General features: G+C 40.3%; 1 protein-coding gene across 2 annotated transcripts in view; it reads left to right on the forward strand.

The window, feature by feature from the left end:
- LOC129718014 (bombyxin B-7-like) overlaps positions 1-15,655 on the forward strand; it is a 32,971-nt gene extending 17,316 nt beyond the window's left edge. For both annotated transcript variants that reach the window (XM_055668392.1, XM_055668391.1), the window contains exons 2-3: positions 14,907-15,251; positions 15,306-15,655. In XM_055668392.1, the coding sequence (XP_055524367.1) occupies positions 14,907-15,251; positions 15,306-15,458 (498 nt within the window). In that variant the 3' untranslated portion in view covers positions 15,459-15,655. The remainder of the gene's footprint in view (positions 1-14,906; positions 15,252-15,305) is intronic.
- Positions 15,656-16,140: the final 485 nt, after the last annotated feature.

The raw sequence follows: 16,140 nt of genomic DNA on the forward strand, positions 1-16,140 counted from the left end.
AGCATAGCATATTTGATCGCCCGTGTGTTGCCCGCGATTGACCAGAATCAACGCAAGCACAAAGAACCGTTAAACTGATACCTAGGAGTAACATGACATTTTCAGTGTACGATTCCTGGTGATCTTTCTTTTCACTGGTCAATAACGTAGCTGGCCACGCTCAATGCAGATCAATTGAGGAAGGAATATCGGAAGTGTTAGTTTAATACTTGTTGCTTCTAGAGAACGAGGAATCCTCTGCATCATCCACAAGTATCAAAGGAAGAAATTAGTGTTAGGGGAAAGGAATTGATCTGGATTCATCGAGGTTGATGGTGCGATCTTTCCTATACAAATTCGCATACGATATGGTTACTTCTAGGTCTCGGTGCCCCGAGACCACCTGGAGATGATATAAATAGAACCGCTTCATGATCGCTGTATCGGCATATAGGAGAATGGAAGTTTCTAGTTATCTTCAGCAACCTACAAATCGTTTCGAGTGTAAATTGAATATCTTCCAAAGTTCACTTTTTGAGGGTCTGATTAACTTACACCTTACTAGCCAAACATTGATACTTGTTTGAATTAAAACTAAAAAAGTTACGATTTGTTAAAAAAAAACAAAATCTACAACTTTTCTAAAGATATGATATGAATCAAATGAACCGGTTTGATTCAAATAAAAGTAAGATAGTTGCTTTTTGAAAATTGTAACTTTTTTGTTTCTTATTTTACCATCACAAAATTTTTAAAGATTGTAGTAAACATTCAATATGTAAAAAAATTAGATTTTAAGAAATAGTGCCTTTTGAGATATTCAAGATTTTGTGACAAGTCGTAAAACTTGGCACAGAAAAAAAATTTACGTGTGTATATATATATATATATATATATATATATATATATATATATATATATATATATATATATATATATATAAATATATATAAATATATATATATATATATTTATATATATATATATATATATATATATATATATATATATATATATATATATATATATATATATATTTATTTATATATATATATATATATATATATATATATATATATATATATATATATATATATATATATATATATATATATATATATATATCTATATATATTAGAACTTATTTCAATCAAACAAACCGTTTTTCTGATATAGAATATTTTATTCATCAATCACATTTTTGGATAGGTCCTTTTGTAACAACAGTGAGTCGGACATTATGTGCTATTTTTCAGAGAGCAGAAATCGTCATCTTAGAATTTAAAACAGCATGCGAAGTCAATTTCTGGTCTCTAGGCATCATTCTGATTTCGGAAATACCTGGTGGTATTCGATCATTTTAGATTGTTTTCCAGAAACCGGAACTCGTTATTTTGAATTCCAAAATAGCATGTGGGGCCATTTTCATTCTGGTTTTGAAAATATCGATACTCAACCATATTGGGTTGTTTTCTAGAAACCGGAAGTCGCCGTCTTAAAATTTAAAATGCTGTCCGGTGTCAATTTTGAGCTTTTGTGCATCATCCCGATTGCGGAAATACTCGTATTTGGTGGTATTTGGCAGTTTTGTGCTGTTTTCCAGAGAGCGGATGTCGCCATTTTAGAATTTGAAATGGAATGTGGAGTCAAGGCATCATTCTTGTCCGGCAATTCACAAACTGGATGGTATTCTGGTTCTGTTTTCCAGAAACCGGAAGCCAGCATCTTGGATTTCAAAATGGCAAGTGGCTGACTTCTGACCTCTGTGCATCCTTCTGGCTTCGGAAATATCGATATTGTGTGCCATTTTCGGCTGTTTTTCGGACAAATTGGTTGTAATATGTGTGTCATTTGTGTTGAACCACCTCCTCCTAAGTCAAGATTGGTGTCAAAACATCATAGAAAAGTTTCTTGTATTCTAAATTTCTCACTTTTTAAATTTGATTCCATTTGCTTGATTAAGAAGTGTTACGATCAAAAATTTGGGCAAACTTAAAGGTGTGTGAATCGATCATTTTAACTATCAAAAAATCAAATCATGTTTTTTTTGTCAAGTTCAATTCGTATTCGAATAGAGGAAAAATATTGGCTCAAGCTTCCTCTTTAGAGAATGAAAATCGCCGGACCTCTCTTGACCCCTTCTATCATGTATTGTACAGCCTTCTTGGTTTCTTTGTTGCCGCAGTTAGCTTTGATGTGTATCTCGTTGACAACTGTTTTTCGTGTCTTCTTGATGTTCCGCCTGCGAATAGCCTAGTGTTTTTCTATAGGGTGAAGCTCTGGTGTGTTGGGAGTGCTTTTGTCTTTGGCGCCACATTTCAGTTCCCGTAAAATATTCCTGTCTAGAAGGCTGTTAAAAGTCTGCCTTGGCGTGAGTTTCATCATCCTATACCACGCAATCAAACTTCGTCAGCATCTTCACGTATAGCTTTCGCGATTGTTGACTGGCCCACTTGTTTTGCTTATCGTCATGATTTGGAGTCATCACCTGTTTGTAAATCGACAGTCCCCTCGTTTTTCAGCTTGGTGACAAATGATTCGGCCACATTCAACAATTTTAGCCAACTTGGTGTGCGAGTAGCTCTGATATTCGCAATACACTGTAGAGTTGAAGGGTTTACTTCAGTTTTTCCAATAAAATATCACGGTATTTATTCAATTATCAATAGCGCTTTATTCGCGTGTCTTGTTCCAATCTCTCCTTTTTTCTCCCGTTCCCGATTTCATTGCAGTGCACCCAGACCCTACAACCCTACCTTAAGATTCACAAAACTAATGAACAACATAGTCTCTGAATCTCGACGGCTGATTGCAAGCGTGTTTGCTGCGAGCAGGTTCGTCCTGCTGATGGACAGTTCCAGAGTCAGGAACTGGTTCCTCTGGGGATATACGATCAGGTTCCGCATTCGAAGCTAGCTGTTGATCATTTTGCTTGGGGACACGTACCGGATCGTCCCGAAATGTGTGTTCCGAATGTAGAGTTGTAGGCTGTGAATCAATGTGTCCTGGAGGGACCTTCTCCAGATGTGTAACGCTGCGATGAAACTCTTTGTCAGATAACTGTGAACGAACGACAACATCGGATCCAGCTTTCTTCATGACCACGAACTCTTCTGGAGAAAAGTTCGCTTCAAGCTTATGACTCTTCATCATTCGTTTTATGAAAACGCGATCTCCTTTCCGAATATCGTTGAATTCCGCCCGACGTCTTTTATCCGCATACTCCCGTCCCTTCTCTTTCTGAAGACCATCAAAATCACGAACAGCTTCATCGTCGACATATCCTGGCACTTGAGGAAGTCTGGTTTTTATTCGCCTACCGAGCATTAAATTTGACAGTACTTTGCCAGTGGTTGAATGATTGGTTGCATGATACACGAGTAGGTATTCACGCAGCTCTCTTCGCCAGTCTTTCCCGAGCTCCTGTGCAATTTGCAACCGTTTCAAAATAGAACGGTTCTGGCGTTCTACCTGCCCATTCATCTACGGCCAATACGGGATCGTATGGACCAGTTGTATATTGTAATCACCACAAAAATCGCCAAACTCTTCACTTGCAAATTCTGTCTGTCTTAATCTTCGATGGGACACCGTAACGGCTAAACATCTCTAGCATACAGATTATTGTTTCAGCTGAATCTATGCAGCCAATTTCGCAAACTTCCAGATATCTGCTATAACAGTCCACGGCTACCAACAAATGTTGACCATTAGGCAAAGGACCTAGAAAGTCGATTGCGATGTCTTCCCAAGGCCCAGAAGGTAGCGCTTTCCAAAGCATCGGCTCGGGAGCATTTGGAGCAGCAACTAGGGTATTCACCGTAGCTTCGGATAAATATTTCTACATCTGAATCCAGTTTGGGCCACCAAACTACAGATCGGAGGAACGGCTTCATCATTCGCATCCCAGGATGCCCATCATGAGCTATATTCAGAATCCGTTGACGTAATCCAGTAGGAACAACTATACTATCCCTCCGAAGAAGGAAGCCACCAACGCTACAGAGTTCGAAAAAATAATACGATAAGCTGTGGGCAATAGATCCCCCGTTTCTTCCTTCAGACATTTCAAGATGTTCATGGTTTCTGCATCGCTTCTACTTTCACTAACAAGCTCTTCCCAAGAAACGGAAACAGATTTGGCGTTTACTGCAGCGATAGGCTTAACTATAAGTTCCTCGCTAGAATCAAATGGTTTAACTACAGTGCAGGAAAGTCGCGATAATGCGTCTGCAGCATTCTGGTCGCCTCTGATATGTACGATCGAGTAATCGAAGCACTGCAGTCTCAGAACCCACCTTTCAATTCTAGAGCAGGGGCGAGATCGGGGTGTGAATAAATAGATGAGAGCTTTGCAGTCCGTAACTAAATCAAATTTCCTTCTCAGGAGGTAAAACTGAAATTTTCCAACGGCCCAAACCAGTCCTAAAGCCTCTTTTTCTGTCTGACAATACCTCTTCTCGGTTTGTGTCAGCGATTTTGAGGCAAAACTAAGAACTCATTCACGACCCTGGTTATCTGTCTGCACTAGCATTGCCCCGAGTCTCGTTGAACTTGCTTCAGCAACTACTGCTATCCCTAGAATCATAGAAACCGAGAACGTTAACGTCGGACATTGCTTTTTTAATCATCTGGAAGGATTCTTCGTGTTGTAGTTCCCAGCCAAATTTAACTCCTTTTCTAGTCAGTATTCTTGAGGTTCATTAAGAGTGGGAATGTACTTGTTGAGATAGTTAGCGAGGCCCAAAAAACTACAGACTTCACTGTCATTTGTCGGACGACGAAAAGCAAGAATTGCTGTCACTTTGGTATCGGAAGAAGCAATGCCAAACTCAGTTATGTTGTGGCCGAGAAATGCTACTTCCTTAGTTCTGAACTGACATTGATCCATATTTAGCTGAACACCCCGATCCCTAAGTTTAGTCATAACCGTTTCAAGTCTTACATCGTGCTCCTCCAAGTTTTTACCTTCCACAAAAATATCATCAGTTTAAGCGGTAAGATTAGACAATTTTAAATTCAAAACTCTGACGGTTGTGGTAGTATTGTATCCTTACAACCCAACTGCTGTAGCTTCAATTCTAGCCGTTGCCGGTAGATTTTCTAAAACGACAAATCAGTTTGATCACGCCTTCTATTTCACGAGAATGTAATGCTGTTGGCACAAAAAAAAATCATTTGATGACCTTTTTGCCTTTCTCCTAGAAAGGTACAGCAATCACTGCAATAACTAAAGGTCTGAAAGTGCTCCGAAGGGCCGAATGTCGTATACACATTCGACTCAGTTCGACGAGCTGAGCATATTCTGTATTTATGTATGTATGTATGTGTGTCTGTGTGTGTGTATGTGCAACTTTTATTTCTCACTCACATTTCTCAGTGATGGCTAGACCGATTTCCATGAAATGAATTGCAAATGAATGTCTAGTTGCCACATAGGCTGCTATTGAATTTCATTGTAGTTGGATTTTTAGTTTAGAGGTCATGTAAATAAAATGTAAAAATCACGAAACATCAATATCTCTGAAACTACACAACCGATTTTAACAAAACTGATGTCAAATGAATGGGCTATCTCCAGAACCCTTAACTTATAAATTTCATAATGATTAAACACATGGTATTAGTCTCAAACATACTTAAATTATAACTTTATATATAACATCTATATTCTAGAACCCAGAGAGTGGATATACAATCCAATGTATTTGACAATTTGAGGATTTTTTCCAGAAACCGGAAGCTGCAAATATGGGTTTCAAAGTAAAGTATAGAGTTCACCCCGGCTTCCGAGCATTATCCCGGTTCCTGTAATATTTGTCCTTTTTAGGTTGTTTTCCATTTATCGGAACTATTACCTAGAAATTTAAAGTGACGTCTAAATTTCGATTTCTGGCCTCTGGGTATAACGCTTCCGCAATACTCATAGGGAATGTTATTTGGTCACTTTAAGCTGTTTTCCAAAGGCTAAAAGTCGCCATCTTCGCCATCGAAATATCCAGATTAGGCAGAATTTGGCCATTTTAGGCTGTATTCTGGTAATCAGGAGTAGTCATCTGGAATTTTCGCGTGATGTATTTGAAACATATTTATTTTATGGTATTTGCATGTGTATGTGTTAATGTACGCTCATATGTGTGTGAATGTTATGTTTTGGATATTCGGTATAGTTGTACTGTTGGCTACCAGAAATTTGTTATTTAAAGTGGAAAATAAATCCAGCAGAATTTTCAAGGTGTATTTTCTTTCAAAAAATTGAAGTGTTCGTGTAAATCTACTTTAACAAATAATAAGTTCGAATGAGAAAGGCTGGGTCTAACCGCTAGGAAGATTAATCTGGGTTTTAACCATAAATTCACACCACAGAAAAACCCAAATTAATCCACCTAGCGGTGAGACCCAGCCTTTCTCATTCGAACTTATTATTTATTAACATAGATTTACACGAACACTTCAATTGTATTTATGTATGTATGTATGTGTGTCTGTGTGTGTGTGTGTAAGTGCAACTTTTTTTTCTCACTCACATTTCTCAGTGATGGCTAGACCGATTTCCATGAAATGAATTGCAAATGAATGTCTAGTTGCCACATAGGCTGCTATTGAATTTCATTGTAGTTGGATTTTTAGTTTAGAGGTCATGTAAATAAAATGTAAAAATCACGAAACATCAATATCTCTGAAACTACACAACCGATTTTAACAAAACTGATGTCAAATGAATGGGCTATCTCCAGAACCCTTAACTTATAAATTTCATAATGATTAAACACATGGTATTAGTCTCAAACTTACTTAAATTATAACTTTATATATAACATCTATATTCTAGAACCCAGAGAATGGACATACAATCCAATTTATTTGACAATTTGAGGATTTTTTCCAGAAACCGGAAGCTGCAAATATGGGTTTCAAAGTAAAGTATAGAGTTCACCCCGGCTTCCGAGCATTATCCCGGTTCCTGTAATATTTGTCCTTTTTAGGTTGTTTTCCATTTATCGGAACTATTACCTAGAAATTTAAAGTGACGTCTAAATTTCGATTTCTGGCCTCTGGGTATAACGCTTCCGCAATACTCATAGGGAATGTTATTTGGTCACTTTAAGCTGTTTTCCAAAGGCTAAAAGTCGCCATCTTCGCCATCGAAATATCCAGATTAGGCAGAATTTGGCCATTTTAGGCTGTATTCTGGTAACCAGGAGTAGTCATCTGGATTTTTCGCGTGATGTATTTGAAAAATATTTATTTTATGGTATTTGCATGTGTATGTGTTTTTTTTTTTCCTCATCTATAGTTTATTTGACACGGCACAAATACAATTCAATGTTTAACGGCGCCAATTATATCTGGTAGCTTACTTTCTAAAGTATCTTAATAACTAAAAGCAAATTTTTTATCCTCGCTGCCGACTACGAGCTGAAACTAAATTTAACTTAAAGCTAGAATATTTTGCATTAAAAGCACATGTTTGCTGTTTGATGATTTTCATTGCCATAGGTAAGCAGCATATTAAATTTGTTCCGCTGCTGGGCCAAGATATTACGGACTGGCATATTGGGTTGTTTTCATCGGGCCTTGAGAGTATCGTGCGGGTCTGATTGCTGTTTCCGGATCCGGGGTCTTAACGTGTTCTTGTCGTTTGGTTGGATGTAGGCGGAAGGGGATAGGACTAAACTGGGGCGTGGATGGATTTCAGGAAAACGTATATAAGGGACATGTAGGATAGGTCACGGCTCGCCAAGACATCACGAACAGGAACAGCCGGCTGCCTACCTTCGGCCTGCAGGGAAGCTATTAATCTAGACCTGGCGTCACGGTGTACAGGGCATGACCAAACAACGTGCTCTATGTCGTGATAACCTTCACCACAGGCACAGATACCACTTTCCCCGAGCCCAACACGACGGAGATGCGCGTCAAATCTATAGTGATTGGACATAAGCCGGGACATCACGCAAATGAAATCCCGACCTACATCCAACCCCTTGAACCACGGGTTCGTCGACACCTTGGGGATTATGGAATGTAACCACCTTCCCAGTTCCCCCTTGGTCCAAGAATTTTGCCAACTGATGATCGTATTCTGACGTACAAATGCGAAAAATTCATTAAAGGCAATTGGTCTTTCATAAATATCACCGTTTGTTGCGCCCACCTTAGCCAAAGAGTCCGCTTTCTCATTACCCGGTATCGAGCAGTGAGAAGGGACCCACGCTAAGGTAATCTGAGTAGATTTTTCGGATAAAGCACTCAGATGTTCCCGTATTTTCCCCAGGAAATACGGAGAGTGCTTAACATCTTTCATCGATCGGAGAGCCTCAATGGAACTGAGACTGTCCGTAAAGATGAAATAATGGTCCGTGGGCATTTTTTCGATAATCCCTAGGGTGTACTGAATTGCAGCTAATTCTGCGACGTAAACAGAAGCAGGATTATCGAGCTTATGGGAGACGGTTAAATTGTTATTGAAGATACCGAAGCCAGTGGACCCATCAAGAAGTGATCCGTCAGTGTAGTACATATTGTCGCAGTTGATGTTTCGATATTTATTGGAAAAAATTTTAGGGATCTGCCGCACGCGTAAATGATCCGGGATTCCACGAGTTTCTTCTATCATGGATGTATCGAAAAACACAGTAGAATCAGAAGTATTTGATAAGTCGACACGATTTGGAATATTCGAAGAAGGGTTAATATTTTGGGACATGTGATTGAAATACAATGTCATAAAACGGGTTTGAGAATTAAGTTCGATTAACCTTTCAAAATTTTCAATCACGGGACGGTTCAAGACCTCACACTTGATTAGAATACGAGAAGACAGGCTCCAGAAGCGGTTTTTCAATGGTAGTACTCCAGCTAAGATCTCCAAACTCATCGTATGGGTCGATTGCATGCAACCCAAGGCGATACGCAAACAACGATATTGTATTCGCTCCAGTTTGATCAAATGTGTGTTTGCTGCGGAGCGGAAGCAGAAACACCCGTACTCAATAACAGACAGTATCGTTGTTTGGTAAAGCCTTATAAGGTCTCCTGGGTGGGCTCCCCACCATTGTCCGGTTATTGTACGAAGAAAATTCACTCTTTGTTGACATTTTTTCATCAGATACCTCACGTGACAACCCCAGGTGCCTTTAGAGTCGAACCAGACACCAAGATATCTGTGTACCAAAACCTGAGAAATCGTTTTACCCATTAATTGTGTTTGAAGCTGAGCAGGTTCATGCTTCCTAGAAAAAACTACTATCTCAGTCTTCTCCGGAGAGAATTCGATACCTAGCTGTAAAGCCCAAGCAGACAAATTGTCCAAGGTATCTTGCAATGGTCCTTGCAAATCGGCAGCTTTGGCTCCTGTAACAGAGATTACACTGTCGTCTGCAAGTTGTCTTATCGTGCATGAATTTGCCAGACATTCGTCGATGTCATTTACATAAAAGTTGTAAAGAAGGGGGCTTAAACATGAGCCCTGGGGAAGACCCATGTAGCTAATGCGAAAAGTTGCCAAATCGCCGTGCGTAAAATGCATGTGCTTTTCGGACAACAAATTGTGCAAAAAATTGTTCAAAATTGGAGAAAATCCTTGTCGGTGAAGTTTACCCGAAAGAATGTCAATACAAACGGAATCAAAAGCCCCCTTAATGTTCAAGAACGCAGACGCCATTTGTTCTTTGCGAGCATACGCCAGCTGGATATCTGTTGAAAGCAACGCAAGACAATCATTCGTCCCTTTGGCGCGGCGGAAGCCAAATTGAGTATCTGATAGTAGACCATTTGATTCGACCCAATGGTCTAAACGACGGAGTATCATTTTTTCCATCAATTTCCGGATACAGGATAGCATTGCAATCGGCCTATAAGAGTTGTGATCAGAAGCTGGTTTCCCTGGTTTTTGGATGGCGATCACCTTCACTTGCCTCCAATCCTGCGGTACAATGTTTTGCTCCAGGAACTTATTGAACAAGTTCAACAAGCGCCTCTTGGCATTGCCGGGTAGATTCTTCAACAAGTTGAATTTGATTCTATCTAACCCAGGCGCGTTATTGTTACAGGACAGGAGGGCAACTGAAAATTCTGCCATCGTAAAAGGTGATTCTATCGCGTCGTGACCCGGAGACGTATCGCGAACAAAGTTTTGCGCAGGAACAGAGTCCGGACATACTTTCCTGGCAAAATCAAATATCCACCGACTTGAAGACTCCTCGCTTTCGTTGACCGTTACGCGATTCCGCATTCTTCGGGCTGTGTTCCAAAGAGTGCTCACCGATGTCTCCCTCGACGTCTCGTTCACGAACCGACGCCAATATCCGCGTTTCTTTGCTTTAGCCAGGCTTTTAAGCTTGGTATTAAGCTCCGAATACCGTATATAGTCGTCGGGTATACCTCCCTTCTGGAAGGCCAAAAACGCGTCGGATCTTTGCGTGTAGACATCGGAGCACTCTTGGTCCCACCACGGAGTGGGAGGCCGTTCTTTGATCGTTACGCCGGGATATTTCTTCGTTTGGGCTTGCAACGCGGCGTCGAGAATCAAGCCCGCGAGGAGGTTGTATTCTTCAAGTGGTGGATGATGTTGAATCGACTCGACCGCTTTTGAAATCATTTCCTCGTATAACTTCCAATCGACATTCCGTGTGAGGTCATACGGAATGTCAATTGGTCGCATGCGAGTTGACCCGTTTGTAATTGAAATAAGAATAGGCAGATGGTCGCTACCGTGAGGATCGAGGATTACCTTCCATGTGCAATCCAACCGTAGCGACGTCGAACATAAGGATAGATCCAAAGCGCTTGGGCGCGCTGGAGGTTTCGGGATACGTGTCATTTCACCGTTGTTCAAAATAGTCATGTCGAAGTCATCGCAAAGGTTATAGATTAAAGAGGAGCGGTTATCATTGTAAGGGGAACCCCAAGCCACACCATGAGAGTTGAAGTCTCCCAAAATCAAACGTGGATAGGGAAGAAGTTTTATTAAATCAAAGAGCAGCCGTTGCCCAACCTGTGCTCTGGGAGGAATATATATTGAGGCAATACAAAGCTCTTTACCTTGTATTGTCATTTGACATGCGACAACTTCGATGCCTGGAATCGAGGGGAGGTTAATACGATAGAAAGAATAGCACTTTTTATTCCCTAAAAGTACTCCTCCATATGGGGTGTCTCGATCAAGGCGAATAATATTAAAATCATGGAAGTTGAGATCAATATTTGAAGTAAGCCAAGTTTCACAAAGGGAAAATGCATCGCATTTGTTTTTATTTATCAAAACTTTAAACGAATCAATTTTTGGTAAAATACTTCTACAATTCCACTGTAAGACAGAGATAGAATCCTTCATATACGCGGTTGAATTAGGCATCGAAGGATACAATCGCTGCAAGGAGGGGCCATTGGGCAGTCAACTGCTTCAAAAATGATCTAACTGTTGGGAGGAATGCTGTAAGAAAAATTTTAATTGGATCGGGTACATTGAAATTTTCAAAAATCCAGTCCACAATGTCAGAAAATTTCACTAATCCAGAGTTTTTTTCATCAACTGGATGTGCAAAAGGAACAACTGGGGTTTTAGATGTTCCTGGCAGTGCTGGGAACTCCTTCTGGGACTTTAAATTTGCAAGCCCAGGAAGAGTTTGCTTCGGTTTTTCCGCAGCACTGTTTGGTTTGTTCGTACTTTTCATTACACTTTGGGAAATCTTAGGACCTTTACGGGGAAGTTTAGGAGAAGAAACATTTTTCCTCTTCCTAGACTCCCCAGGATTGGCATAAGATGTTCCCGCTGATGAGTCGTCAGAATCGGTTTCATCAGAGGACAACAGATCAAAGGGGTTCGATGTTATGGTAGAAGTGGTCACGGTCTTCTTCAGCATCTCAGCATAAGAACGCTTTGAACGCTCCTTAAGTGACCGCTTGATTTTATCTCTGCGCTGCATGTACACCGGGCATGTGGAGAGCTCATGCTGGTTTTCCCCACAGTGAATACATTTTTCAGCATTAACACTGCAAGAATCTTCCGCATGAGTCTCCCCACACTTGCTACATCGTGCCTTATTGCAGCAGTAGGCGGCTGTGTGGCCTAACTGCTTGCAATTGGTGCAATTCATAACACGGGGTACATACAATCGCACAGGCAGACGAACCCGGTCGATCGAGACGTGGCTAGGGAGTGCAGATCCGGCAAACGTAACGCGAAACGAGTCTGACGGAGTGTAAACTTTTTTACCGCCGACGAGAGACATGGACCGCAATTGCTTACAATCCAAAATCTTCGCCTGTGTTTCGGTATTTTTGAAGCAACCGGTTGCGCTTTTTAGGATACACTCGACAGACAAACTCGAATCGGTTATGACACCGTCGATCTCCACGTCTCGTGCGGGTATGTAAACGCGATACTCGCGTGTGAAGAGCTCAGAGCAAGCGATAGCATTGGCCTGTGCCAGATCACTGACCACGACACGGAGCTTGTTAGCTTGTTAGGTCGGACCTTGGAAATTTCGGTCACGGCCTTGTACCCCTTCGTCAGGTCTTTAGAAATTTGCAGTATGTTTAATCGCTTTGAATTCACTCCTGCCTTTGGACGAAAATAAACAGTATAGCTGCCCTGTTGAGATCCGTCCGGGTAAAGCCTGTGGCGAGGGGGGACTGGAGAATGAACAGGGGAGGGGGTAACAGAAGGGTCAGGGTCAGGGGGGTTCGGGGATGGTGGCACGGGAGGCGAGGGATCTATATCCATTCGCTAAATGTAGCGCACAAGCGCACTAGCGCCGACAAGAACACGTACCTATTTACTTCTTCCTTCCAGCAGTGGTTGTCCGATCGTTCGAAGCTGCACCAAAGCAGCCAGCAGCACCGGTACAGCAGCACCAATACAGCCAGCAGCAGTGAGCCGGGTGGGAGATCACTCAGCACACTCGACTGTCAACTGATGGCCTTGAATTAGAAAGATCTATTCACTGTGCACAGATCAAAACTGCAGCTGGTATTTTGCACCAATACAGCCAAAGTTGCGAGCCGGGTACAGAACGTAGCGACACAACTCACAATCTAGTTGGCATTTAGCGCGAATAATACACTCTTTTGTTTGGCTATTCGTACACACGGACCGGATTGTAATAGAACGACCACTTTGCACGTCCGTTTCTGTCGAGTGTTCGACGCGGAATGATGTGTATGTGTTAATGTACGCTCATATGTGTGTGAATGTTATGTTTTGGATATTCGGTATAGTTGTGCTGTTGGCTACCAGAAATTTGTTATTTAAAGTGGAAAAAAAATCCAGCAAATTTTTCAAGGTGTATTTTCTTTCAAAAAATTGAAGTGTTCGTGTAAATCTACTTTAACAAATAATAAGTTCGAATGAGAAAGGCTGGGTCTAACCGCTAGGTAGATTAATCTGGGTTTTAAGCATAAATTCACACCACAGAAAAACCCAAATTAATCCACCTAGCGGTGAGACCCAGCCTTTCTCATTCGAACTTATTATTTATTAACATAGATTTACACGAACACTTCAATTTGTAGAAAAAAACGCCTTGAAAATTTCTACTGGATTTATTTTCCACTTTAAATAATGAATTTCTGGTAGCCAACAGCACAACTATTCCGAATATTTAGAACATAACATTTACACACATATGAGCTCACATTAACACATACACATGCAAATACCATAAAATAAATATGTTTCAAATACATCACGCGAAAAATGCAGTTGACTACTCCTGGTTACCAGAATACATCCTAAAATGGCCAAATTCCGCCTAATCTGGGTATTTCGATGGAGAAGATGCCGACTTTCAGTTTCTGTGAAACAGCTTAAAGTGACCAAATCATTCATTATGAGCATTACGGAAGCGTTATACCCAGAGACCAGAAATCAACTACAGACGCCACCTTAAATTTCTAGATAGTAGTTCCGATTTATGGAAGACAACCTAAAAAGGACAAACATTGCCCAATGTTTTTCGGGAACCGGGATAGTGCTCGGAAGCCGGGGTGAACCCTATACTTCACTTTGAAACCCGATTTTGCAGCTTTTGGTTTCTAGAAAACATCCTAACATTGTAAAATACAATCCAGTTAACGTACCTATGAAAGTGAAAATCGGTCCAGCCATCTCTGAGAAAAATGAGTGAGTTTAAACAGCCTCTGGAAAACATTTCTTTACATAACTTTAAAACTATATGTTTAATCATTATGAAATTCATAAGTTAAGGGTTCTGGAGATAGCCCGTTCATTTGACATCACTTTTATTAAAATCGGTTGTGTAGTTTCTGAGATATTGATGTTTCGAGATTTTTACATTTTGATACATTATCTCCAAACTAAAAATCCGATTACAATGAAATATAATAGCAACTTATGGGGCAACCAGACCTTTCATTTGCAATCCATTTCATGGAAATCGGTCCAGCCATCTCTGAGAAAAGTGAGTGAGAAATAAAAGTTGCACATACACACACACGCTCACACACACCAACACACACACATTCACACATACAGACACACACACTCACACACACCAACACACACACACACACACCTACACACACACCTACACACACCTACACACACACACCTACACACACACCAACACACACGCACCAACAAACACATACCCACACCCACACCCACACACACACCCACACCCACACCACACACACACACACACACACACACACACACACACACACACACACACACACACACACACACACACACACACACACGCACACCTACATTCATACATACAGAAAATGCTCAGCTCGTCAAAGTGAGTCGGATGGTATACGACATTCGGCCCTATGGAGCACTTTCATACCTTTAGTTTTTGCAGTGATTGCTATACCTTTCTAGAAGAAAGGCAAAAAGCTATTTCGATACTGTAAACGTAAAATTATTAATAAACTTATTATCTCTTATATTCTAGGAATTAACTCTCGCTATTCTCGTGTTCTTGCCCAACAATCACTACGTATGTGCCAGAGCAGTGCGAAGATCATGTGGAAAATATCTGGCGGATCGAATCTCCGACATTTGTAAAGCCAGAGGTGGTTATACCCAGTTAAGCACTTCTCTTATTCAACATCAGAGTCACCGACGAAACAAGCGTGGAGTGGTGGAAGAATGCTGCAAACGAAGTTGCACTGATGATACATTAATTCAGTACTGCATGGAACTTAGCAGTGCAGAAGAACAAACAGAACAGGTCTCAATTCTAAATGTTCCTAAAATCACAACACCATATTCAACAGAATATCTAGTTTCTCAAGTTGTAAGCATAGTACACACATTTATCATGCATAATACGATAGAAGACTTTTTTCAGCAATACACAACCAAATTTCCAATCAAGACCATCCCAATCGAAGTGGGTACTGTTCGCCCAGAATTTATCAACATCAACGCAAAATACATGACCAATAAACGAAAACAATATCTATATTATTTTTGGCCAGGCAACGATGTACACGTGATATAGAAATGCGAAGGAGAAGAAAACTAACTGACGTCTGTTTCATAGGCTGTGATAAAATTTAAGTAGAATACAAGCTCTAGTCGTTCAACTAATGGATTAAACGTATTTTTTTCTAAAAACCAGAGTATTACGTTTTGTAACTCTTGCTAGATTTCCCATCCTTTTCGCGTTGTCAACTGGCAACAAGCTGTTGTTTAGAAATGGTGAAAAAATGATAATAAACTTTTATTTGTTTAAATATGTATAATTTTATAAAAAAGATAAAGCCGCTATCTTGGAGTTTATCAGAAAAATTCAAAAAAATCATGTTCGTAATCACTTATTCTTACTCAAACACCAGCACTGAAAAACTGAGAAAAATTCAACTAAATGCAATCATGAATTTAGGTCAGCATTTTTCGTTTATTTTTAGTTGGTTAGCAAAAAGTTGTTTCGCTACAAGACTCGCCAAATTTGTGGGGAAGAAGCAAAGATGCTAGATATTTACAAAAACTGGCGTGCATAAAATGCTTTTGATGATCTGCAAGAGTTAGGTACCTACTTATGAAACTCATTCAAACAACGGTCAATTGTCGTAATGATGTCAAATATGTGAGAATATTTGAAGGATCGCATAATTTTGTTAGTCTTTGCCTCAATTAGAGTGCGCACTTAAAAGTGTCCCATATCAAATTGCCTCACGGGA

Source organism: Wyeomyia smithii, chromosome 1 (genome assembly GCF_029784165.1).
Source record: "Wyeomyia smithii strain HCP4-BCI-WySm-NY-G18 chromosome 1, ASM2978416v1, whole genome shotgun sequence".
NCBI lineage: Eukaryota > Metazoa > Arthropoda > Insecta > Diptera > Culicidae > Wyeomyia > Wyeomyia smithii.